This window comes from Scyliorhinus torazame, chromosome 8 (assembly GCF_047496885.1).
Source record: "Scyliorhinus torazame isolate Kashiwa2021f chromosome 8, sScyTor2.1, whole genome shotgun sequence".
Classification (NCBI taxonomy): domain Eukaryota; kingdom Metazoa; phylum Chordata; class Chondrichthyes; order Carcharhiniformes; family Scyliorhinidae; genus Scyliorhinus; species Scyliorhinus torazame.
Window position 1 is genome coordinate 136,273,313 of NC_092714.1, and position 25,656 is coordinate 136,298,968.

Genomic DNA, 25,656 nt, shown 5'->3' on the forward strand with positions numbered 1-25,656 from the left:
TGTGAAAGGAAACCTGTTTGACTAATTCATTGACGTTCTTTGCCAAAGTAACAAGCAACATCAATAAAGGGGAACCTGTGGTTGCGGTGTGCTTAGATTTACAGAAGGCATTTGACAAGATGAAAGATTACTTCACAAAATAAGAGCTCTTGTTATAAGGGGTACACAATTAGCATGGATAGAGGGTTGGCTAGCAAATAGGCATACATGGGTTTTTTGGGGGTTGGCAATATGTGGCAAGTGGAGTGCCACATAGATTAGTGCTGTGGCCTCAACTATTTAGAATTAATATAAATAACCTGGAATAATTGACCGCATGTGTGGTTGCCAAATTTGCTTATGACACAAAGATAGGTAGGAATGCAAGTTGTGAAGAGGACATAAGGAGTCTGTAAAGAGACATAGAAAAGTTATGAGTGGACAGAAATGTGGCAGATATTTGTGGGAAAATCTGAACTTGTCCAGTTTGACAGGAAGAATAGAAAAGCTGCACATTATGTAAATGGAGAGAAGACCAGAGAACTCTACAGTACAGAGGGACCTGGATGTCCTGGTACATGAATCACAAAATGTTAATTTGCAGGTAAAGCAAATGATTAGGAAGGCAAATAGAATGTTGGCGTTTATTGCAAGGGGAATCTAATATTAAAGTAGGGATAAAAGCAAAATACTGCAGATTCTGGAAATCTGAAATAAAAACAGAAAATGCTGGAAATATTAAGCAGGTCTGCAGCATCTCTGGAGAGATACCAAACAAAAATCACATTGGATTTTATAATAATCTTTATTGTCACATGTAAGCTTACATTAACACTGCAATGAAGTTACTGTGAAAAGCCCCTAGACGCCACATTCCGGCGGAGGGAGAATTCAGAATGTCCAAATTACCTAACAGCACATCTTTCGGGAGGAACGCAGACACAGGGAGAACGTGCAGACTCCGCACAGACAGTGACCCAAGCTGGAAATCGAAACTGGGACCCTGGCGCTGTGAAGCGACAGTGCTAACCACTGTGCTACTGTGCGTTAACTCTGTTTCTCACTCCACAGGTGCTGCTAGACCAGCATTTCCTGTGTTTATTTATGACAGGAGGGTTATTTTGGCTACAGTTGTATAGGGCATTGTGCAACCACATCTGGAGCACTGCACGATTTGGGGTGGGGGGGTGGGGTGGGGGGGGGGGGTGGCGGATTGTGGGCAGTTAACTTATGACGTGGGGTAGGACAGGTTGCTCCACTGGAATTTAGAAGAATGAGAGGTGATCTTATTGAAACATGTATGATCTTGAAGGGACAATGTAGATACTGAAAGGAAGGTTTCCCCTTGTCGGAGGAACTAGAAATAGGGGGCACAGTTTAAAAGCAAGTTGTCACCCATTTAAGACAGTTGCAAAGACGTTTCTCTCTGAGAATTGAGAGTCTTTGAACTCTTCCTCGGAAAGCAATGGAGGCAGGGTCAATGAATACATTTTAAGGCAGAGGTTGATGGATTCTTGACCAACAAGAGAGTCAAACGGTATTGGTGGAGTTGAGGCCACAATCAGATTGGCCATGATCCCATTGAATCACAGTGCAGGCTCAAGCGTCCAAATGGCCTGCTCTTGCTCCTAATTAATTTGCATGTATCCAAGTTTACCAATACCACAAGAATGAGTGGCATACTAAGTATTGTAGACTTGGAATCAACAAATATGTAATATTGTAGTGCTGGAATATAACATTTTGAGATGGATTTCAACACAAGTGTAAATTCACCTATTTTAGATCAAAAAGGAATCAATATGAATATATATTTTTTTTAATGGTGGAAAGCTGGAATTAGTGGAGGTCCACCAAGATTTAGGAGTCCACATATATTGTTGGGGGAAAAATGGTGAGTGGTGGGGCCAGGTGAATCCCAGGATTTAAAAAGCCACATAAGACACCACAAGGATAGTTTACATACAGCTGAATGTGAAGATGGAATGCACCTCTGGTAATATAAAAGTTCCTCAGTACCACACTGGAGTATCAGGCTACACTTTGTGCTAATATCTCTCGAGTGAGACTTGAACCAATGATCTTCTGACTCAGGAGCAAGAGTTCTAGCACTGAGTCATGGCTGATAATATAGGCAATACAATTTGATGGAGTTAATGATAACATTCAAAATAATCTTGAACTTTCAATAATTCAGTGTGTACAATGCCACACCTGTGATGTGAATGTTTTTCTTAAATGGGTAGATACACTACAGAACAGGAGTCAAATCTTCATTGCAATCTAGAATGTAGTTTGGGATTGAGGGAAAACAGTTTATCATGCTACCTTTTAAAAATAATCAAGATAATCCTTTGAAAGACAATATAAATATATAAATATATCATTAAGAAGAATATTTGTAGGATGTATTCCTGGGCCCGTGTAGTGTATTTTTTTTGTGTCCTGTTATTTTTTTAATTAGGGTATATATGTAGCTTATAAAAAGGAAACAGAAAATTAATGGGAAATGAAATTGCTTTTCATACATCTGGATTGGGAAATCTATTCTTGTCTAATCCAATCTTGTCCTTGGGATCCAATGTTATTAGTGATCTCTTACAGCAGAATTATATTAATCTAGACATTTTGCAGGAAGTGAGAACTTTCTTCAATGTGTTAATTTCTTTTCAGCAAAATGTAAGTACTACATGTACTAATTTAAATGTAGGTATTTTAATCTGCTCAGCTAGTTGACATCAGTTGGACATGTCCTGCCGCATTTGCCACAGTGGGCTAACTTGCTTACTCTTTTTCAGGGGCGAAATCCCAGACATTTTTCACTCATTTGAGATTGTTCCAATGAAAAATCATGGACCTGAAATGTTAAATGTTCCTCTCTCCACAGATGCTGCAGACCTGTAGAGAATTCTTTTTACAGCATTTTATTTTTTATTTTCGATTTCGAGCATCCACAGTGTTTTGCTATTGTTTCTCTTGTACTGTTTTCTGTGTGCTGTTATTGCCAATCTTTTCACCGTCTGAAAAATGGAAGCGTGTTCCTCGTTTCCCAACACAGAAGATGTGATGGTATCTGGTTAAGATGATTTATGTCGACTTCCAGGTGCGGCGATGACCAGCTAAGTCGCACTTTTCGGCAGCTCCCGTTGGAACGGACTTTTGGGCTCTTAATAGGAGCCCCAACGGCAATTTAAACGGCCAAAAACACTGTGCGGTAAACCAGAAGGGAATCCCCCCGGACACGCATGGAAAAAGGAGAGGATAGCGGCCGGATTACAGAAGATCCTCTGGAGCAGCGGCAAGGAAGGGAAGCTCGAAGCAAGATGGCGTCGGAAGGTGGCCGTTTGTTATGGGGCCCGGAGCAACAAGAGTTCCTGCGGCGCTGTGTGGAAGAGCTGAAGAAGGAAGTGTTGGCCCCGATATTACAGGCGATTGAAGGGCTAAAGGAGGAGCAGAGGACCCAGGAGCTGGAGCTTCGGGTCGTGAAGGCAAAGACTGCTGAAAACGAGGATGAAATACAGGGCCTGGTGATAAAGGCAGAGACGCACGAGGCACAGCACAAAAGGTGTGTGGAGAGGTTGGAAGTACTGGAGAATAACTCGAGGAGGAAGAATTTAAGAGTCCTGGGTCTTCCCGAAGGCGCAGAGGGGGCGGATGTCGGGACATATGTGAGCACGATGCTTCATTCGCTAATGGGATCGGAGGCCCCACGGGCCCTTTGGAGGTGGAGGGAGCCTATCGAGTTCTGGCGCGAAGACCAAAGGCTGGAGAAATACCTCGAGCTATAGTGGTGAGGTTTCTCCGCTACAATGACAGAGAGACGGTCCTCAGATGGGCGAAGAAAACTCGGAGCTGTAGGTGGGAGAACGCGGTGATCCGCGTATACCAGGATTGGAGTGCGGAGGTGGCGAGAAGGAGGGCAAGTTTCAATCGGGATAAGGCGGTGCTTCACAAAAAGAAGGTTCAATTTGGAATGTTGCAACCGGCGAGACTGTGGGTCACACACCAAGGGAAGCACCACTACTTTGAGACGGCAGAAGAGGCGTGGACATTCATTGTGGACGAGAAGCTGGAATAGTCTGGCGAGAGAAAGAGCTTCTGGGACAAAGTGGCGGGGTGATTATGTGGGGCGAGGAAGGGGAAAGGGGTGGGGGGGGGGGGGGATGATTTTTCAATTTGTTAATTCTATGATCCTGTAACTTTTCTAACTTTTCTCTCTTCCTCATGTTTGGGGGGGGGGGGAGGAGCATGAGGAACTGTGGGCGCCGGTGGGACGGAAAGGGGAAGGAGAAGGGAAATGCGCCATTAGGGGCGGGGCCGAGTGGGAAACGCGGGCTTTGCTCCCGCGCTATGGTAATTGTGGCGGGAACAGGGACACATGAAGGAGGGGGCCTTGCACAGTGGGGGCCGAGGGCACGGGGGGAAGCCGAGGTCAGCCAGAGTTTGCTGACTTCTGGGAGCAACATGGGGGTGCAACTACGCTAGAGGGGGATCTAACGGAGGGGGGGGGGGTTAACTGGGTTGCTGCTGCTAAGGAGAAGGGGGAGCTGCTATGGGACGGGGTGGTCGAGACGGGGGAGGCACCGTCGGTGGGATATACAGGTACGTGGGAACCGGGTGAGGAGCTGGGTTAAAAAAGGGGATGGCTAGTCGACAAGGGGGGGGGCGGTAAAGAGCCCCCCAACCCAGCTGATCATGTGGAACGTGAGAGGGCTGAACGGGCCGATTAAAAGGGCACGGGTACTCGCACACCTAAAGAAATTAAAGGCAGATGTGGTTATGTTGCAGGAGACGCACCTGAAACTGACAGACCAGGTCAGACTACGTAAAGGATGGGTGGGGCAGGTGTTTCATTCGGGTTTAGATGCGAAGAATAGGGGGGTGGCTATCTTAGTGGGGAAACGGGTACTGTTTGAGGCAAAGACCATAGTGGGGGTAGATATGTGATGGTGAGTGGCAGATTGCAAGGGGAGGCGGTGGTTCTGGTGAACGTATACGCCCCGAACTGGGTGATGCAAATTTTATGAGGCGTATGTTGGGGCGTATCCCAGACCTGGAGGCGGGAAAGTTGGTAATGGGGGGAGACTTCAATACGGTGCTTGATCCAGGGCTGGACCGGTCGAGGTCCAGGACCGGGAGGAGGCCGGCAGCAGCCAGGGTGCTCAAGGACTTCATGGAGCAGATGGGAGGAGTAGACCCCTGGAGATTTATTAGGCCTAGGAGTAAGGAGTTCTCATTTATCTCCCATGTTCACAAGGTATACTCACAGATAGACTTTTTTGTTTTGGGAAGGGCACTGATTCCGAAGGTGACAGGGACGGAGTATACGGCCATAGCCATTTCGGACCACGCTCCACATTGGGTAGACCTGGAGGTAGGAGAGGAAAAAGAACAGCACCCACTCTGGAGAATGGATATGGGCTTATTGGCGGATGAGGGGGTATGTCTAAGGGTGAGGGGGTGTATCGAAAGGTACTTGGAGCTTAATGACAACGGAGAGGTTCAGGTGGGAGTGGTCTGGGAGGCGTTGAAGGCGGTGGTCAGAGGGGAACTGATATCCATAAGGGCACATAAAGGGAAGCAAGAGGGTAAAGAAAGGGAGCGATTGTTGAGAGAACTTCTGAGGGTGGACAGGCAATATGCAGAGGCACCGGAGGAGGGACTGTACAGGGAAAGACAAAGGTTACATGTGGAATTTGACCTGCTGACCAGGGGTAAGGCAGAGGCACAGTGGAGGAGGGCACAGGGTGTACAGTATGAGTATGGAGAGAAGGCGAGTCGGCTACTGGCCCACCAATTGAGGAGGAGGGGAGCGGCGAGGGAGATAGGTGGGGTGAGAGATGAGGAGGGAGAGATGGAATGGGGAGCGGGGGTGTTCAAGGCATTCTGAGAGGTTATATAAGGCTCAGCCCTCGGAAGGGAAGGAGGGAATGATGTGTTTCCTGGATCAGCTGGAATTCCCGAAGGTGGAGGAACAGGAGAGGGCGGGACTGGGAGCACAGATTGAGATGGAGGAGGTTGTAAAGGGGATTGGGAGCATGCAGGCGGGGAAGGCCCGGGACCGGATGGATTTCCGGTGGAATTTTATAGGAAATATATGGACCTACTGGCCCCGCTTTTGACGAGAACCTTTAATGAGGCCAGGGAAAGGGGGAAGTTGCCCCCGACTATGTCGGAGGCGACGATATCGCTACTTTTGAAGAAGGAAAAAGACCCGCTGCAGTGTGGGTCCTACAGGCCCATTTCCCTTTTAAATGTAGATGCTAAGCTCCTGGCCAAGGTGATGGCGACGAGGATAGAGGACTGTGTCCCGGGGGTGGTCCACGAGGATCAAACTGGGTTCGTTAAGGGGAGACAGCTGAACACTAACATACGGAGGCTGCTAGGGGTGATGATGATGCCCCCACCAGAGGGGGAGGCGGAGATAATGGTGGTGATGGACGCCGAGAAAGCATTCGACAGAGTGGAGTGGGACTATCTGTGGGAAGTGTTGAGGAGATTTGGTTTTGGAGAAGGGTTTATTGGATGGGTACAGCTGCTATATAGGGCCCCGGTGGCAAGTGTGGTCACGAACAGGCAGAGGTCTGACTACTTTCGTCTTTATAGAGGGACGAGGCAGGGGTGTCCCCTGTCTCCGTTACTGTTTGCATTGGCAATTGAGCCCCTGGCCATAGCACTGAGGGGCTCCAGGAAGTGGAGGGGAGTACTCAGGGGAGGAGAAGAACACCGGGTATCATTGTATGCAGATGATTTATTGCTCTATGTTGCAGACCCAGTGGAGGGGATGCCTGAGATAATGCAGACACTCAGGGAGTTTGGGGAATTCTCGGGTTACAAATTGAATATGGGGAAGAGTGAGTTGTTTGTGGTGCATCCGGGGGAGCAGAGCAGGGGAATAGATGATTTACCGCTGAGGAAGGTAACAAGAGATTTCCGGTACTTAGGGATTCAGATAGCCAGGAGTTGGGGAACCTTACATAGGCTTAATCTAACACGATTGGTGGAACAGATGGAGGAGGATTTTAAAAGATGGGACATGGTGCCCCTCTCACTGGTGGGTAGGGTGCAGGCGGTCAAAATGGTAGTCCTCCCAAGATTCCTTTTTGTGTTTCAGTGCCTCCCGGTGATGGTCACGAAGGCTTTTTTCAAGAAAATCGAGAAAAGTGTCATGAGTTTTGTGTGGGCTGGGAAGACCCTGAGAGTGAGGAGGGTTTTTTTTGCAGCGTAGCAGGGATAGGGGGGGACTGGCACTACTGAGCTTAAGTGAGTACTACTGGGCTGCCAATATCTCAATGGTGTGTAAGTGGATGGGAAGAGATTGGAGATGGCGTCCTGCAAAGGAACCAGCCTACAAGCACTGGCGATGGCGCCGTTGCCGTTCTCCCCGAAGAAATACACCACAAGTCCAGTGGTGGTGGCAACACTGAAAATTTGGGGGCAGTGGAGACGGCATAGGGGAAGGACGGGAGCCTCGGTGCGGTCCCCGATAAGAAATAATCATAGGTTTATCCCGGGAGAATAGACGGGGGATTTGGAGCATGGCAGAGAGCTGGGATTGTGCAACTGAGAGATCTGTTCTTAGCCGGGACGTTTGTGAGTCTGGGAGCGCTGACGGAAAAATATGGGTTGCCCCAAGGGAATGCATTTCGGTACATGCAACTGAGGGCTTTTGCGAGGCAACAGGTGAGGGAATTCTCGCAGCTCCCGACGCAGGATATTCAGGATAGAGTGATCTCAGGGACATGGGTGGGGGATGGTTGGGTGTCGGATATATACAGGGAAATGAGGGACGAGGGGGAGATCGTGGTGGATGAGCTGAAGGGAAAATGGGAAGAAGAGCTGGGGGAAGAGATTGAAGAGGGGCTGTGGGCAGATGCCCTACGTAGGGTAAACTCTTTGTCCTTGTGCGCCAGGCTAAGCCTGATACAATTCAAGGTTTTGCACAGGGCGCATATGACCGGAGCAAGGCTCAGTAAATTTTTTGGGGTAGAGGATAGGTGTGGGAGATGCGCGAGAGGCCCAGCAAACCACACCCACATGTTTTGGTCATGCCCGGCACTGCAGGGGTTCTGGGTGGGGGTGGCGAATGTGCTTTCGAAGGTGGTGGGGGTCCGGGTCGAGCCAGGCTGGGGGTTCGCTATATTTGGGGTTGCAGAAGAGCCGGGAGTGCAGGAGGCGAGAGAGGCTGATGTTTTGGCCTTTACGTCCCTAGTAGCCCGGCGAAGGATATTACTTATGTGGAAGGAAGCCAAACCCCCGGGCGTGGAGACCTGGATAAACGACATGGCAGGGTTTATAAAACTAGAACGGATAAAGTTTGTATTAAGGGGTTCGGCTCAAGGGTTCACCAGGCGGTGGCAACCGTTCATTAACTACCTCGCAGAACGATGAAGGAAATGGGAAGGTAACAGCAGCAACCCAGGGGGTGGGGGGGGGGGGCGGGGTTGGGGGAGGGCTCAGGAGGGTCCTCAGGGGTGTTTTTGTATAGATATTTGTACTTGGCTATGTATATTGGACTGTTTGATTCTATTATCTGGGAGAGTTATTATTTTTGTTATGGCAGTTGCCATTTAGTTTATATATTATTTATTTATTTATTTGTTAAAAACGGTCACAGTTATTTATATTGTTTTATTGTTGTAAAAAGGGAAAAACCTTTGTATTGTTTTGTTTGGCCGAAAAATTTGAATAAAATATATATTTTTAAAAAAAGATGATTTATGTCCATCTCCTTTGGTCCCATTCCTTCTAATAGAATGCATTGTGTCCTTGGATTGACCATCAACTCACTGTTTGATGGAGCACTGCAAGTAAATTGTAGATGATTGGCCGTTCTTAAACTTAAACCCAAGGACAACAGCATTACTTAAAACAATGTGAAGAGTTAACCAACAATGTGAAGAGTTAACCAATCTACTAATTTTATTTTTAAATTGAGGGTACAGTTGAGCTGTACATTGAGGTATATGGAAAAGTGGCATCAGCTCAATCATACCACGCACTAACCCAGCAGAAAACTTTTGTCTGGAACAGAATGTACTTTATCACCTACCCTGTCACCTCTTTTCCTTGCTCTCTGTCTGTAGGATTGTAGAGATTGCGGCCTGCCATTCCACTCATACCTCAGCTGCTAAGACCCAGGGTGGTCAGGTGTACATGTGGGGTCATTGCCGGGGCCAATCGGTCACCCTCCCACGCCTCACTCACTTCTCTTGCACGGATGATGTGTTTGCCTGCTTTGCCTCTCCAGCCGTTACATGGCGCCTCCTGTCCATAGGTAAGATGATAGTGAATCAGAGCTTTGTGAATGCACACAGATGAAAAAATCTGAATGGTTTTAATTTGAATTTTATACTAACTGGCTTCCCTCTTGTGCCTGCATTTTATTTTTGGTCCAGTAATATTTTAATAATTTTAGTATCGAAAAGTATTTTAATAATTAGGTTACGGAACCTCACAGAACAGGAGGAGTTGATTCAACCCATCCTCCCTGAGCTGGTAATTTGAAGAAGCTATCTGATTAGTCCGATTTCCCGCTGATGCTTACCACAGCCCTGCATTTTTATCCTTTTCAAGTATAAATCCAGTTTCCTTTTGAAAATTGTGATTTGAGTTTGCTTCTAGCGAGGACTTCAGGTGGCTACATGTAGGAGGAGGTTGCACATTGTGTAGCTCCCGCTAGAATCTGGCGTATTTGGTCCTTTCCACTCGTTCTTTGGGGGAGAAATCTTCAGAAAATTTGTCCCAGGGGAGACTTAGTTAGCAAAGGATGTCTAAGAATCAGCGAAAGAATACTAAGAAGAAGGATTTGAATGCCAGTCCGCTGGCAGGGGTGAGCACAGCGAAAGGTGCATTGGCAGGGAAGATGGCGGAGGCAAGCTTGCCGGGTGGGGCCTTAGAGACACTGGTGGAGGTGGCGGCGGCAGAATTTGAATGATGTTTCATCAGACATTTTGAGGCATAGGAAGGAGATGCTAGAATTGCTCAAGCAGTTGGTGGAAGCCCTGTTGGCCCCGATCAGGGAGTTACTTGGAAGAACATTGGAAGCGGTGCCGCTGCTGGGTGAGGTGTTGAAGTGGGTGAAGGAGGCACCGTCGAGACACAGTGACCAGCTCACCTTGCTGGAAGTTGAACTGGCCAAGGTGGAGAACCAAAATAAGGGCGTGAAAGCCAACGTGGAGGACCTTGGGAATAGATCGCAGCTGCAGAATTTGAGGCTCGTGAGGCTGCCTGAAGGAGTGGAGGGCCTGCGACTGACAGAGTTTATTGTGACGATGCTGAGAAAGCTGATGGGGGAGGGGGGTGACATTCCCCCATGGAGTTGGATAGGGCCCGCAGGTCGCTTCGCCAAATCCGCAGACAAATGAGCCACTGAGGGAGGTGATAGTTTGCTTCCATAGGGATCAATGAAAGGCGACGGTACTGAGGTGGGCCAAGCAGACACAGGAGATGACGTGTAAAGGCACCGGCATTTGTATTTACCAAGATCTTACGGTGGACTTTTAACAGGGAAACGGCAGCATTGTACAAGAGTGGAGTATGCTTCGGAGTTGTCTACCCAGCGAAATTGAGGGTTACGCACAACTCGAGGGACCATTTTCTTGAGGAAGTGGAGGCGTCCGTAAAGATAGGATGAGGTGGAGGCGTTCGTAAAGGCAGAAGGACTGGGACTGGATTGAGTATGGTGGAAGAGAGACTTTGTTGCTACTGGGGGGGTTGGGGTTGATTGGGGGCAAATGTTTGATGAAGTTGTATTTTCCTTTTTTTCTGTTTAGATGTTTTGATGCCCTTGCGCTGAATATGGATATTGTGTGGGGGTTATGTTTTGTGGGGTGTTTCGTAATGCAGGTTGGTTGGGTGGGGTGGAGAGGTTTCGATTTCTTCTGTTTGAGTGGGGAGAGAGGATCTCTGGTGGAAGGACTCCCTCGCTAGCAAGCTGCAGTTCACTAGTGAATAGGAGAAAGCGGGGTGGGGGGGGGGTGTTGGTTAACGGCTCGGTGAATCTATTTAGGCAGGTTTTGGCATGTCTAGGAGGTGTGAAGGGTGGGAAATGGAGTGGTTTCAAGAGAAAGTGAATGGGAGATTTTTGAGAGGGGGGAGGGGACAGTGGGTTGATGGTGACTGGGGGTGAGGGATGGGTCTACCTGTCAGGTGGGGCATGGTACCATTTTGTGTGGGCTTCGGGCTGTGGAATTCAGCGGGGGGTTGGGGGTGGAATTGGAGCATCCCCGGAGATGTGATGGCTGAGAGCAGGAGGAGGGGGGTGTGTGTGTGTGTCCCCCTCCCCCCTCGATGCGGCTGGCGACATGGAATGTCTGAGGTTTGGGAGGCCGATGAAACAGGCAAGAGATTTTGCACAGTTAAAGTACCTGAGGGCCAAAGTGGTGCTGTTGTTGCAGGAGACCCACTTGCGAGTAAAGGAACAGGTAATTCAGCGAGCTGGGATGATGTAGATTTTATGAAGAGGATGGTGATGGCAATCCCGAACATGGACACGCATCAGTTTATTATAACGGGGAGGTCGCTGTTGCCTGGAGTGAGGAAAGCAAAGTATTCAGCGGTGTGATTTCGGAACAGGTTCCGCACCTGGTAGATGTAGTGCTGGGGATTGGGCCGGCCCCAGTTTGGATGTGAGGATGCTATCAACTGGGATTTTGTGTACAGGTGGCCAAGGTGGTGGCCAATGGGGAGCTTTCACCCTTGATGGTATGCGAGGCTCTGACGGTGGTGGTGAGGGGGGAAGCAATTGCAGGTGGATAGAGAAGGAAGGGAGGAACGTGAGCGGTTGGTGAATAAGATATTGGAGGTGGATTGGAAGTATTTGGAGGATCCTACTCCAGAACTTTTGGCCAGTAGGAAGCTGTTTAGACACAGTTTGATCTGATGTCCACGGATAAGGCGGTGCAGCGGTTATGGCGGGCGAGGGATAGTTTATGAGTACGTGGAGAAGGCCAGCCATCTGGTGAACCAGTTGAGGTGGCAAGCGGCTTCCTGGGAAATTATCCAGGTTCGAGAGAGTTGCGGGGGAGAGCTGGAGAAGGTGAACGGAGGTTTTGAAGCGTTTTATAAGATGTTGTACAGTTCAGAACCGCCGGAGGATGATTCGGGCTTGGTGGAGTTTTTGGAAGTGTCCCAGGGTAGAGGAGGAAGATCGAGAAGAGTTGGAGGAGCCGTTGGGTGTGGAGGAGCTTAGGGAGGCGATATGAAGTATGCAGTCGGGGAAGGCACCGGAGCTGGATGTGTTGCCGATAGAATTTTCTAAAACGTTTGCAGACCAATTGGTGCCGTTACTGGTGGAGGCGTGTGAAGACTCGACCCAGGGATCGCTGCTGGAGATGATGAGTCAGGCGTCCGTTCAGTTCTGTTCAAAAAGGACAAGGAACCAGTGGAGTATGGGTCATACCGACCAATTTCATTGTTAAATGTTGATGTAAAAATTCTGATTAAGGTTCTGGCGCTCTGGAACTCGGGTTGGAGGGACGTCACCCGCATGTTGTCAGGGAGGTTCAAGCAGGTTTTATGAAGGGTAGGCAATTACCTTCCAATATTTAGCACCTACTGAATGTGGCCCCCTCTTAGGCAGAGGGGGAAGATCAAGAGGCGATAGTGGCATTAGATGCAGAGAAGGCTTTTGATAGTGTAGAGTAGGGATACTTGTTTACGGTGTTGGAGCAGTTCGGCATGGGGCCTAAGTATGTGTCGTGGGTCAGATTGTTGGAGAAGGAACCAAGGGCCAGTGTTCGGACGGATAATATTAGTTCAAGTTATTTTTGGTTGTATAAGGGAACAGGTGCCCTTCGTCCTCCCACCGATTCGCGATGGCGATTGAGCCGTTGGCCATTGATTTGAGAAGTTTGGATAAGTGGAGGGGGATAATTGGGGGAGGGGGGAGCATAGGAAGTTGCTTTATGCTGATGATCTCTTATACATTACGGACCCGGTTCCCACGATGGAGGCATAATGGGGCTGTTAAGGCAGTTTGGAGCTTTCTCCGGATACAAATTGAATTTGTATTTTTTATGTTCAAAATAAGTTCAATAAAAATATTTTCTCAAACAGTTTGCTTCCACACTTTTAGCTGGTGCACCCCAGCTCACAACAACTTGCTGTGTTAACATTTTTTTCCTCATCTTTCCCACCCTAGTTCTTTTGGCAATTGCCTTTAAATCTCTGTCCAATTGCATTGACTCTTCTTATCTATATTGATTGTGTTACAAATATAATTAAAATTGGGGCAGCAGCAATTCGTTTTCAGATTTCTGTGCCTCACTTTGTTCCTGTGATTTTTTTACACTTGTTAAACATGTGCCTTCTCCCCTCCCTCCCCTGTAATATAATCTTTCAGATGAATGTTTAGTACAATTGGAAATCCCCAAACATTAGCTGCCCCCAGATTGATCCTGTCAGTGGCACAAGTTATCTTGTCAGGGCATCTGTGTTGCTGCAGAACACTGGCCTTTATCACTTGATTTCCACTTTTTGTAGAACAGGATGATCACCTGACTGTAGCCCAATCTCTGCACAAGGAGTTTGACAGCTTGGAAACATCAGATTTAAAGTTCTGTGTGGAAGGAAAATTCATCCATGTTCATAAAGCTGTTCTAAAAATCAGGTACTTTGCTTTAAAATTTCACAAGCCAATGCTTTCTAGGAATTCAAGTTTTATGAAGATAGTTCTGCTACTAATGTTAATTCCTTTCTTACCCCTAGGTGTGAACATTTTCGAACTATGTTTCAATCTTACTGGAGCGAAGACGAAAAAGAGGTGATCGAGATTGACCAGTTTAGCTATCCGGTGTACCATGCCTTTTTAGAATACTTGTACACTGATTCTGTCAACCTACCTCCGGAGGATGCAATAGGTACCGTGATGTAATTAGCCTTTGTACTGGCAAGTCTCATGAAGAACAGCACAGGCTCTGACTTTCTCAATTTGCCTGCTATTTTCCATTCCCTGGTACAGCAAAAACAAGAGATCCTTCTTTTACCAATTTCAGCCGCAGTTTGATCCATTATCCTCCTTTTTTGGTTCTTGTTAAATTTCAGTCATTGAATGCTCCGTGACACATAATTTTCAGTTGCCAGACTCAGTGTCGAAGGGGAAGAATAATTGTCAATTGTGCATTCAAAGATCACATTATTTTTAAAAAATGTTTTAAATAGTATCCAATTTCCCCCCCCCAATAAGAACAAAGAGCAATACAGCACAGGAACAGGCCCATCGGCCCTCCAAGCATACGCCGATCATGTGTCCTATCTAAACCAACCACCTGTATCCTTCTATACCCTGTCTGTTCATGTGCCGATCCAGATAAGTCTTAAAGGTCGCTAACATATCTGCCTCAACCACCTCATTTGGTAGCGCATTTCAGGCCACTACATGTAAACTATGAAAAAACTTCCCCCGCACATTTCCACTAAACCTGTCCCCCCTCACCATGAACTTGTGCTCCCTTGTAATTTTCAATTCCGCCCTGGGAAAAAGCCTCCCAACTGTTCACCCTATCTATATCCCTCATAATTTTATAAACTTCTATCAGGTCACCCCTCAGCCTCCGTCTCTCCAGGGAGAACAATCCCAGTTTATTCAGTCTCTCCTCATAGCTAATACCCTCCATACCAGGCAACATCCTGGTAAACCTTTTCTGTACTCTCTCCAAAGCCTCCACGTCCTTCTGTTAGTGCAGTGACCAGAATTGGACACAGTATTCCAAATGTGGCCAAACCAACGTTCTATATAACTGTAACATAATTTTCGAGCTTTTACACTCGATACCCTGCCCCATGAAGGCAAGCATGCCATATGCTTTCTTTATCACCATTTCCACTTATGCTTCCACTTTTAAGGATCTGTGGACCTGCACGTCCAGATCTCTTTGTGTCTCTATGCTCCTGATGGTTCTGCCATTTATTTTATAGCTCCCACCTGAATTGGATCTACCAAAATGCATCACCTCTCAATTGTCCGGGTTAAATTCTATCTACCATTTCTCTGCCCAATTTTTCAACCTATCAATATCCTATTATATTCTCTGACAATCTTCATCACTATCCCCAATTCCTGCAATCTTAGTATCATCCGCAAACTTGCTAATCAGACCCACTACATTTTCTTCCAAGTCATTTATATATATATATTACAAACAGCAGAGGTCCCAGTACTGATCCCTGCGGAACAGCACTAGTTACAGACCTCCATTCGGAAAAACACCCTTCTACTGCTACCCTCTGTCTTTTATGGCCAAGCCAGTTCTGAATCCATCCTGCTAGTTCACTCCTGACCCTATGTGATTTAATCTTTTGCACCAGCCTGCCATGAGGGACCTTATCAAATGCTTTACTAAAGTCCATGTAGACAACATCCACAGCCCTTCCTTCGTCAATCAATTTTGTCACCTCCTCAAAAAACTCAAATAAATTAGTGAGACATGACCTCCCTCGTGCAAACCATGCTGTATGTCGCTAATAAGACCATTCACTTCCAAATGTGCATAGATCCTATCTCTGAGAATCTTTTCCAATAATTTCACTCACTGACGTCAAGCTCACTGGCCTATAATTACCCGGGTTATCCTTGCAACCTTCTTAAATAACGATACAATATTGGCAATCCTCCAATCCTTGGGGCCAACGAGGACACAGATTTCTGTTAGATGCCCAGCAATTTCATCTCTTGTCTCCCTCGGTAATCTGGAATAGATGCCATCTGGCCCTGGGGATTTGTCTAATGCTTTTTAACACACCTAACACTTCCTCCCTCGTAATAACTATCTGTTCTAAAGTGTTTACACATCCCTCTGAGACACCACCAATCCAGTGTCCCTTTCCTTTGTGAATACCGATGCAAGATGCTCATTATGGATCTCACCTACTTCCTCTGGTTCTACACATAATTTCCCTCCTTTGTCCTTGAGTGGACCAACTCCTTCTCTAGCTACCCTCTTGTTCCTAATATATGTATAAGATTCCTTGGGATTCTCCTTAATCCTGTCTGCTAAGGACATTTCATGATCCCTTTTTGCCCTCCTAACTCCTTGCTTATGCTCTTTTCTACTTTTCTTGTATTCCTCATGGGCTTCATCTGTTTTTAGTTGCCTGTAAGGGGGAATTTAGCGTGGCAAACACAGGGAGAATGTACAAACTCCATCACAATGTGTCAATTTTATGAAGATTTGAAAGGCCAGCACCTCTGGTAGTGTAGCACTCCCTCAGTACTGCACTGGAGAGTCAGCTTTTCTTTGTTCAAGTCTCTTGAGTAGGGTGTAGAAACTACTGATATCATGGAGCACAAAATTTCTCCAGTGAATGCACAAAGGCTATTTGTTCTTGGGTAGTGGATAGGAAAAATAATTTATTGTAAGGTTGACAATTTGTGCAAAAAGCAGAGATAACTTGTGAGCAGGCCTGATTTGAAGCGGTGGCCGGATATTGCTGCTGTCAAACTCCTCAAAGCGGCCATATTTTGAAAATATAGAGAAAATATTTTGAATTTCTGGCAGTCTGTATTTTTTCACTGCTGCTGGATTGTTCTTTTTAAAAATAAATTTAGAGTACCCAATTCATTTATTCTAATTAAGGAGCAATTTAGCGTGGCCAATCCACCTACCCTGCACATCTTGGGGTTGTGGAGGCGAAACCCACGCAAACACGGGGAGAATGTGCAAACTCCACACGGACAGTGTCCCAGAGCCGGGATCGAACCTGGAACCTCGGCGCCGCGAGGCAGCAGTGCTAACCACTGCACCGTCGTGTTGCCTGCTCTGGATTGTTCTAATAGAAGATCACTAAACCTGTATGATGGATCCTGGTGCAGCAGCTCCTTATGACATCTTCATTTAATTACCAAAATACATAAAAGTTTAGGGTAAGAAAAAGGAACAGTAATCAAGGAAATAATGGTACTAAAGAGTGACAAATTCTCCAGGATCAAGTGGTTTTCAGCTTTGGGTGTTAAAGGATGTAGGTGAGAACAATGCAAATGCCTAACTATAAAAGTTCTGTTGATCAAGAACCTTTAGATGGGAGGAGTGTGCCTATCTCTCTTACATTTAAGAAAGGTGTGAGAGGAAAATCAGGAAATTATAGATCAGCCAGCCTAACATCGAGGCTGTCATGAAATTACTCGACTCCTTAAGTGACTAAAGGCATTTTCAGTTGTTCAGAGAGAGAAAAGCCAGCATAGATTTGTAAAACTCATTGAATAATAAGTTGGAGGTTACCAAAGTAGTGGAGAGGGAACAATCTATGGATGTTCTTTATATGGACTTTCACAAAGCATTTGATAAAACTCTGAGACTTTTAGCTAATTTGGGGAATTCATGGAATTAAAGCCAAATTATTGACCTGATTAGGAAATTAGATTAGTGGCAGAAGATGGCCAGTAGAGAAATTGGCTGGGTACTCTTAATTATCAGGATGTGATTTCTGCAAGGATGTATGTTGGGGGCTCAACTATTCACCGCATATATTAATGACTTAAATGGCTTTTTAGAGTGAGGTTATAAAACACTTCTACCTGCAATGGGTGGTAGAGGTTTGGAATTCTCCTCCGCAAATGGCATGTGGTGCTAGATTAATTGTTCATATTTAGTCAGAGGTAAGATTTAAGTCAAAGCTATGAAGGGTTATGAGGCATATATGGAGTTGGTTGGCAGAGAAGCTATGAACTAGCTGAATGGCCTACTCTTGTTCTTCTCTTCCTGTGTTCCTACTTTTGCACATCGTGAGATCTCAACTATGTATGAAATGAAAGGAATGACCAGTTAATCTGCTTTTTGGTAGTTTTGGCTACTGCAGAAATGATGACCAGAAGCTGCCTACGGCGCTGAGGACCTGGGTTCAATCCCGGCCCTGGGCCACTGTCTATATGGAGTTTGCACATTCTCACCATGCCTGCGTGGGTCTCATCCCCACAACCCAGCAATGTGCAGGTAAGGTGGATTGGCCACGCTAAATTGCCCCTTAATTGGAACAAAAATAATTGGGTACTCTAATTAAAAAAAAAAAGAAATGATGACAAGATCTTTGGATTATGCTCTGCTCTCTTTTACCTCCCGTGTGGAAAGTTACACAGGGTGTTAATGTGTTATCCAAAAAAAAACCAGCAGTACTGGACATCCTCAGTAATACATTGAATCATCAGCCTGGATTATATGCAAATATTCTGTTGTGAGGCTTGAAACCACAACCTTCAGATTCAGAACCACAACCGTCTTTTTAACAACTGAGCCAAGTTGATGCCTAGAATCCTCTTACTCTCAATCTGTTTCCCAACTGTATTCGTTTTTATACTCAATACCCTGTTTGACACACTGCTTCAGACATTTATCATCCTTTCACTAAAGAACTTCTATAATTCATCAACCATCACCGTTTCCACTCAAGTCCTTGTACATGTTGTCATCTTCCAAATCCATGCCCATCTTTTCCACGACGTTAAGTTTGAACGCCAGCAATCAGTTTTCCACTCCTCCTGCAACATGAAAGTGGATCTAAGTAAACTCTTTGTTACATCCTCTGTGAAAATGGTAAACTATCCCTGCACATCCTTCTCAACTTGCTGCAACCTTCGACACGTTCATGAGACTCTCATCCGAAATGACCCTCCTCCATTGTCCAGCTGATTTGGATTGCCCTTGCCTGGTTCCATTATCTGTCCAGCCAAAGCGAGAGAATCACTTGCAATGGCTTCTCTTGCTGCTCCTGAACTGTTACCTTTAGTGTCCCAGGGACCCAGGTTTGGCCCCTTCCTATTTCTTGGGTATGTGCTGTGCCTCAGTGACATCTTCCGAATACAAAATACACAATGTCAGATTCCCCCTATGCTGATTATACCCAGTTTAAATATACTTGTCATTAATTAAAGTATATTTAATCTTTCCTCCTTTAATAGTCCAAATTGTATATACCTTGGGATCTTGCCATTACCTGTACATCTCAGGTGTTGAGCTTTTCTCATTTTTTTCTCAAATCCTTTTTATATTTGTGATTCTTTTAGTTGTTCTTCTGCACACCATCTCCAACGCTTGCAGTATGGTACCTAGACTCTCATCCTGTGCTGCATGATGTCAAACACATTCCATTGTAAAATGTTAGTAGATAACATTTACATTTGTCATGCTTTTTATTGTTTGTCCTCTTATTACATCGCTTTAATTGTTCTCTGATTTATACTCGTTCTGTTACTCATATCCAAAGGTTTTGTCAGCGTCACCTCTTTTCTGTACAGCTGAGTTGGTATGAATGGGTGCTATGATTTTAGTTTAGTTTGCTGGCTGCATAAATTATGTGACTTGTGGAAGTGACGTTTAATGTTGGATCCAACAAGGTAGTATTGTACAAAACCTGAGAGGTTCTCTTGCATTAGCTTTTTAAAGTACTATGTTTGCTCAAGTTGAATTTTGGAGCTTTTTACATCAGGTTTTTACATCAGTCACAATTAGATTTATTTTTCACAGGGCTTCTGGACCTGGCTACTTCTTACTGTGAAAACAAAGTGAAAAAACTGTGCCAGGAGATAATTAAGAGAGGTATTACTGTGGAGAATGCATTTTTATTGCTGTCAGCAGCTGTCCGATATGATGCCAAGGTGAGAACACAATAAATGCTGAATGTTTATATTTAAGCCAACATTGTGGTTGTTAAATTGAGTTGCACTGGATTTCATGCTTAACAGACTTTTGTGAACTTATAATCTGCAACAGATTTTTGTATATCTAGGTACCACCAGATTCTGAGGAAATGTTTATCTCTATATCTAATCATAATTTTTAAAAAATGTTTTCATTGGGTTTTGTACATGGTATAATTACAAATATACACACACAAAAAAAAGGAAGTAAAAACACATAATGAGAAAGGATTTATTCCCCCCCCCCCTTTTTTCTTTTTTTTTTTCAAAGCAAAACCGGGTGGGAGGGTCACTTACATGGAGGCCCTGATGCTATTTACACTTTTTGGTTAGCTTTTTATCGCTCTACAGTCGACTAAGCTTCAGCCATGGGTCGTTCCTTCTTTCTTTCCCTTTTCACCTTGCTGCGTTTGTTGTGGCCATTATCCTCCCCTGTGCATTCCCCCCAGTTTGTGTTCCCTTCTCCTTTCTCCCTTCTGGTTCCCGTCTATTGTTTCTCACCCCCCCCCCCCCCCCCGCCCCCCCTTCCCTGCTAACCCCTTTCTTGCTGGGTTTGGCCACCCGTTCTTGTTCTGCCCGGATCCTCCCCCCCCTCCCCTCTCTGTCTTGGCTGCTTTTCCCTGGCTAATTACTTGTTGGCCACAGACAGGTCCCGGAACAGTCTGGTTAATGGCTCCCATGTTTTGAGAAGCCATTTTCCCACCTTCGGAGGACAAATTTGATTTTCAGCATTTGGAGAAACTCCGACAGGTCGGACAGCCTGTCGACAGCTTTAGATGGTGCTGCTGATCGCCAGCCGAGCAGGATTCTACAGCGGGCGATCAGGGATGCAAAAGGCATGGGCGTCCCCCCTCCTCCCCGTGAACAAATCTGGCTGGTCTGATACCCCGAAGTCCGTCACTTTTGGGCATGGCTTCACCCACATCACCATCACGTTGGACATTGCCTTGAAGAAGGCTGTCTAGTACCCGGCAAATCTGGGACAAGACCAGAACATTGTGTGGTTGGCACCGTTCACATCTGTCCTCCACCTCTGGGAAGAACCTATTCATTTGGGTGCTGGTCAAGTGGGCTCTATTTAAAAAATTTTTTAAAAAAAATTTGATTACCCAATTCATTTTTTTCAATTAAGGGACAATTTAGCATGGCCAATCCACCTACCTTGCACATCATTGGGTTGTGGGGGCAAACACGGGGAGAATGTGCAATCTCCACACGGACAGTGACCCAGAGCCGGGATCGAACATGGGACCTCGGCGCCATGAGAAAGCTGTACTAACCACTGCACCACCGTGCTGCTGTCAAGTGGGCTCTATCACTTTTAGTTGCCATGATGTGGAGATGCCGGCGTTGGACTGGGGTGAGCACAGTGATTCACCTGAGGAAGGAGCTGTGTACAAAAGCTAGTGATTCGAAACAAACCTGTTGAACTTTATGAAATGAAAATGAAAATCGCTTATTGTCACAAGTAGGCTTCAAATGAAGTAACTGTGAAAAGACCCTAGTCGCCACATTCCGGCGCCTGTTCGGGGAGGCTGGTACGGGAATGAAATATCTCTTTAAATCTCTGCCCCTGCTTCTGTACTGTCCTACTTTTAAACCTAATTTTCCAGTTCACTTTAGCCAAATTTGTCTTCAAACCCTTGAATTTTTTATTTAAGTTTTTTTAAAAATATGTTTCTTCAGAATTTTTCAACAAAAATTTTCAACCATTCATACCCCCCCGGTAACAAAAAAGAGAAAAGAAAAGTCGCATAGCAAGCCATAAACATATCAATTCAACATAATACAGAACTTTGTACAATGGGTTCCTCCCGCACATATCAACGTTCCCATATGTTTATGTATTTCCTTTCTCAAGTGCCCCATGGAAACCCCCCCCGAAAGAAACATCGTCGTCCCCCGGGTTGCTGCTGCTGCTGACCGACCTCCATCTAATGCTCCGCGAGATAGTCTAGGAACGGTTGCCACCGCCTGAAGAACCCCTGCGCAGACCCTCTCAAGGCAAACTTTATCCTCTCCAGCTTGATGAACCCAGCCATGTAATTTATCCAGGCTTCCACACTGGGGGGCTTCGCATCTTTCCACATTAACAAGATCCTCCGCCGGGCTACCAGGGACGCAAAGGCCAGGATACTGGCCTCTTTCGTCTCCTGCACTCCCGGCTCGTTCGCCACTCCAAATAGTGCTAGCCCCCAACTTGGCTTGACCTGGACTTTCACCACCTCAGACATAGCCCTCGCAGCACCCCTCCAGAACCCATTCAGCGCCAGGCACGACCGGAACATATGGGCGTGATTAGCCGGGCTTCCTGAGCACCTCCCACATCTGTCCTCCACCCCAAAGAACCTTCTCAGCCTCGCCCCTGTCATATGCGCTCTGTGAATAACCTTAAACTGTATCAGGCTGAGCCTGGAACACGAGGAAGAGGAATTAACCCTACTTAGGGCATCAGCCCACAGACCCTCTTCAATCTCCTCCCCCAACTCCTCCTCCCATTTGCCCTTCAGCTCCTCTACCAGAGCCTCCTCCTCTTCTTTCATCTCCTGATATATCGCCGACACCTTGCCCTCTCCGACCCATACACCCAAAATCACCCTGTCCTGAATCCCCTGTGCCCGGAGCAACAGGAATTCCCTCACCTGCTGCCTCACAAACGCCCTCACTTGCATGTACCTGAAAGCGTTTCCCGGGGGTAGCCCAAACTTCTCCTCCAGCGCCCCTAAGCTCGCAAACGTCCCATCGATGAACAGGTCCCCCATTCGTCTAATCCCTGCCCGATGCCAGCTCTGAAACCCCCCGTCCATCCTTCCTGGGACAAACTGATGGTTATCTCTGATCGGGGACCACACCGAGGCTCCCATCACACCCTTGTGTCGTCTCCACTGCCCCCAGATCTTTAGCGTTGCCGCCACCACCGGACTCGTGGTGTACCTTGTCGGCGAGAGCGGCAGCGGTGCCGTCACCAGCGCCCCCAGGCTCGTTCCTTTGCAGGATGCCATCTCCAACCTTTTCCATGCCGCCCCCTCTCCCTTCATCACCCACTTACGGATCATCGCCACGTTGGCTGCCTAATAGTAGCCACCCAGATTCGGCAACGCCAGCCCTCCTCTGTCTCCACTACGCTCCAGAAACCCCCTCTTTACCCTCGGGTTCTTGTTTGCCCACTCAAAACCCATGATGCTCCTGTCTACCCTCTTAAAAAAGGCCTTGGTGACCATAATTGGAAGGCACTGGAACACAAAAAGAAACCTCGGGAGGACCATCATTTTAATCGACTGTACTCTGCCCGCTAGCGAGAGTTGCAACATGTCCCATCGTTTGAAGTCCTCCTCCATCTGCTCCACCAGCCGCGTCAAATTAAGTTTATGCAGGGCCCCCCAGCTACTCCTAGCTACTTGGATCCCCAAGTACCGAAAGCTCCTTTCCGCCCTCCTCAACGGTAGGTCGTCTATCCCTCTTCCCTGGTCCCCTGGATGCACCACAAAGAGCTCACTTTTCCCTACATTGAGCTTATAGCCCAAGAAGTCCCCAAACTCCCTTAGGGTCTGCATGACCTCCACCATCCCCTCCACTGGATCCGCCATATACAGCAACAGGTCGTCTGCATACAGCGACACTCTATGCTCCTCTCCCCCTCGGACCACCCCCCTCCATTTCCTGGACTCCCTTAATGCCATGGCCAAAGGTTCAATTGCTAATGCAAACAACAGGGGGGACAGAGGGCACCCCTGCCTCGTCCCTCGATACAGCCGAAAATACTTCGACCTCCGCCGATTCGTAACCACACTCGCCACCGGGGCTCTATATAGGAGCTTAACCCAACTGATAAACCCCTCCCCAAACCCAAACCTCCGCAACACTTCCCAGAGATACTCCCACTCTACTCGGTCAAAGGCATTCTCCGCGTCCATAGCTGCCTCTATCTCCGCCTCTCCCTCCACCGATGGCATCATTATCACGTTTAGGAGCCTCCACACATTGGTGTTTAGCTGCCTGCCCTTTACAAATCCCGCCTGGTCCTCGTGAATCACCCCCGGGACACAGTCCTCGATCCTCGTAGCCAGCACTTTTGCCAGCAGCTTAGCGTCCACGTTAAGGAGCGGAATCGGCCTATACGACCCACATTGCAGTGGGTCCTTATCCCGCTTCAGGATCAAAGAGATCATCGCCTCAGACATTGTCGGGGGCAGGGTCCCCCCCCCTCCCTTGCCTCATTGAAAGTCCTCACCAGCAACGGGGCTAACAGGTCTACGTACTTCCTATAGAACTCAACCGAGAACTCATCTGGTCCCGGGGCCTTCCCTGCCTGCATGCTCCCCAGTCCTTTAATCAGCTTCTCCAACCCAATTGGCACCCCCGACCCAGCCACCTCCTGCTCCTCCACCCTCGGGAACCTCAGTTGGTCCAAAAATCGTCGCATCCCCTCTTCCCCCGCTGGGGGCTGGGATCTGTACAGCTCCTCATAGAAGACCTTAAATGCCTCATTTACTTTCACCGCACTCCGCACCGTAGTTCCTCTTCCATCCTTGACTCCACCAATCTCCCTCGCCGCCATCCTCTTACGGAGCTGATGTGCCAACATCCGGCTCGCCTTCTCCCCATACTCATACGTCGCCCCCTGTGCTTTTCTCCACTGTGCCTCTGCCTTCCCTGTGGGCAACAGGTCGAACTCCGTCTGGAGACTTCGTCTCTCCCTGAGTAAGTCCCTCGTCAGGGGCCTCTGCATATCTCCTGTCCACCCTTAAAATCTCCCCCACTAACCTCTCCCTTTCCCTGCCCTCTCTCTTCTCCCTGTGAGCCCTGATGGAGATTAATTCTCCCCTGACCAGCACGGCGAAGGATCTTGCTAATGTGGAAGGAGGTGAAGCCCCCCAGCCTGGAGGCCTGGATGAATGATATGTCTGGGTTCATAAAGTTGGAGAGGATTAAGTTTGCCTTGAGAGGGTCTGCGCAGGGGTTCTACAGGCGGTGGCAACCGTTCCTAGACTATCTCGCAGAGCGTTAGAGGAAGGTCGGTCAGCAGCAGCAGCAACCTTGGTGGGGAGGGGGGGGATGACTGCCTGGGGGGGGGGGGGGACTGCCTGGGAGGGTGGATGAGCAAGAGATAACATGAAGGGTTGGGGAAACTGGCACGTACGGGTGAGGGCCAGTGTACAAAGCTGTGTAAATAGATCATTTTGCCATGTATATATCTTGCTCTGCACAATTTCTCTTTTTTTTTTTTTGGTTACGAGGCGGCGGGGGGGGGGGTTATTGTTTGTAAGGGAGAAAAATTGTGTTAAAAAACTTTAATAAATATATATATTTTTTAAAACTCTCCCCTGACCACCGTCTTCAGCGCCTGCCATACTACCCCCACCTGCACCCCCCCGTTGTCTAAGGTCTCCAAATACCTCTCAATGCACCCCCGCACCCTCCCGCACACCACCTCATCTGCCAGTAATCCCACATCCAAACGCCACAACGGGCATTGGTTCCTCTCCTCTCCCAACTCCAGTTCCACCCGGTGTGGGGCGTGGTCTGAGATGGCTATGGCCGAATACTCCGTTCCCTCCACTTTCGGGATCAGCGCCCTGCTCAAGAACAAAAAAATCTATCCGGGAGTAGGCTTTGTGTACGTGGGAGAAAAAAGAAAATTCTCTGGCCAGAGGCCTGGCAAATCTCCACGGATCCACCACCCCCTCCCATCTGGTCCATAAACCCCCTAAGCACCTTGGCCGCAGCCGGCATCTTTCCGGTCCTAGATCTGGAACGATCTAATGCTGGGTCCAACAGTGTTAAAATCCCTCCCCATTATCAAACTTCCTACCTCCAGGTCCGGAATGCGCCCCAACATACGCTTCATAAATCCAGCATCGTCCCAGTTCGGGGCGTATACATTTACCAATACCACCCATGTCCCCTGCAACTTACCACTCACCATCACGTATCGACCTCCATTGTCCACTACTATGTTCTTGGCCTCAAACGACACCCGCTTCCCCACCAGTATTGCCACCCCTCTATTCTTTGCACCCAGCCCCGAATGGAATACCTGTCCTACC

At 47.4% G+C, this 25,656-nt stretch overlaps 1 protein-coding gene across 7 annotated transcripts in view; it reads left to right on the forward strand.

Annotated features, from left to right (window-relative positions):
- The window catches only part of rcbtb1 (regulator of chromosome condensation (RCC1) and BTB (POZ) domain containing protein 1), a 114,648-nt gene that overhangs the window by 75,676 nt on the left and 13,316 nt on the right, over window positions 1-25,656 (forward strand). For all 7 annotated transcript variants that reach the window (XM_072514228.1, XM_072514232.1, XM_072514233.1 and 4 more), the window contains 4 exons: window positions 9,066-9,256; window positions 13,465-13,591; window positions 13,690-13,841; window positions 19,437-19,567. In XM_072514228.1, coding sequence (XP_072370329.1) covers window positions 9,066-9,256; window positions 13,465-13,591; window positions 13,690-13,841; window positions 19,437-19,567 — 601 coding nt within the window. The remainder of the gene's footprint in view (window positions 1-9,065; window positions 9,257-13,464; window positions 13,592-13,689; window positions 13,842-19,436; window positions 19,568-25,656) is intronic.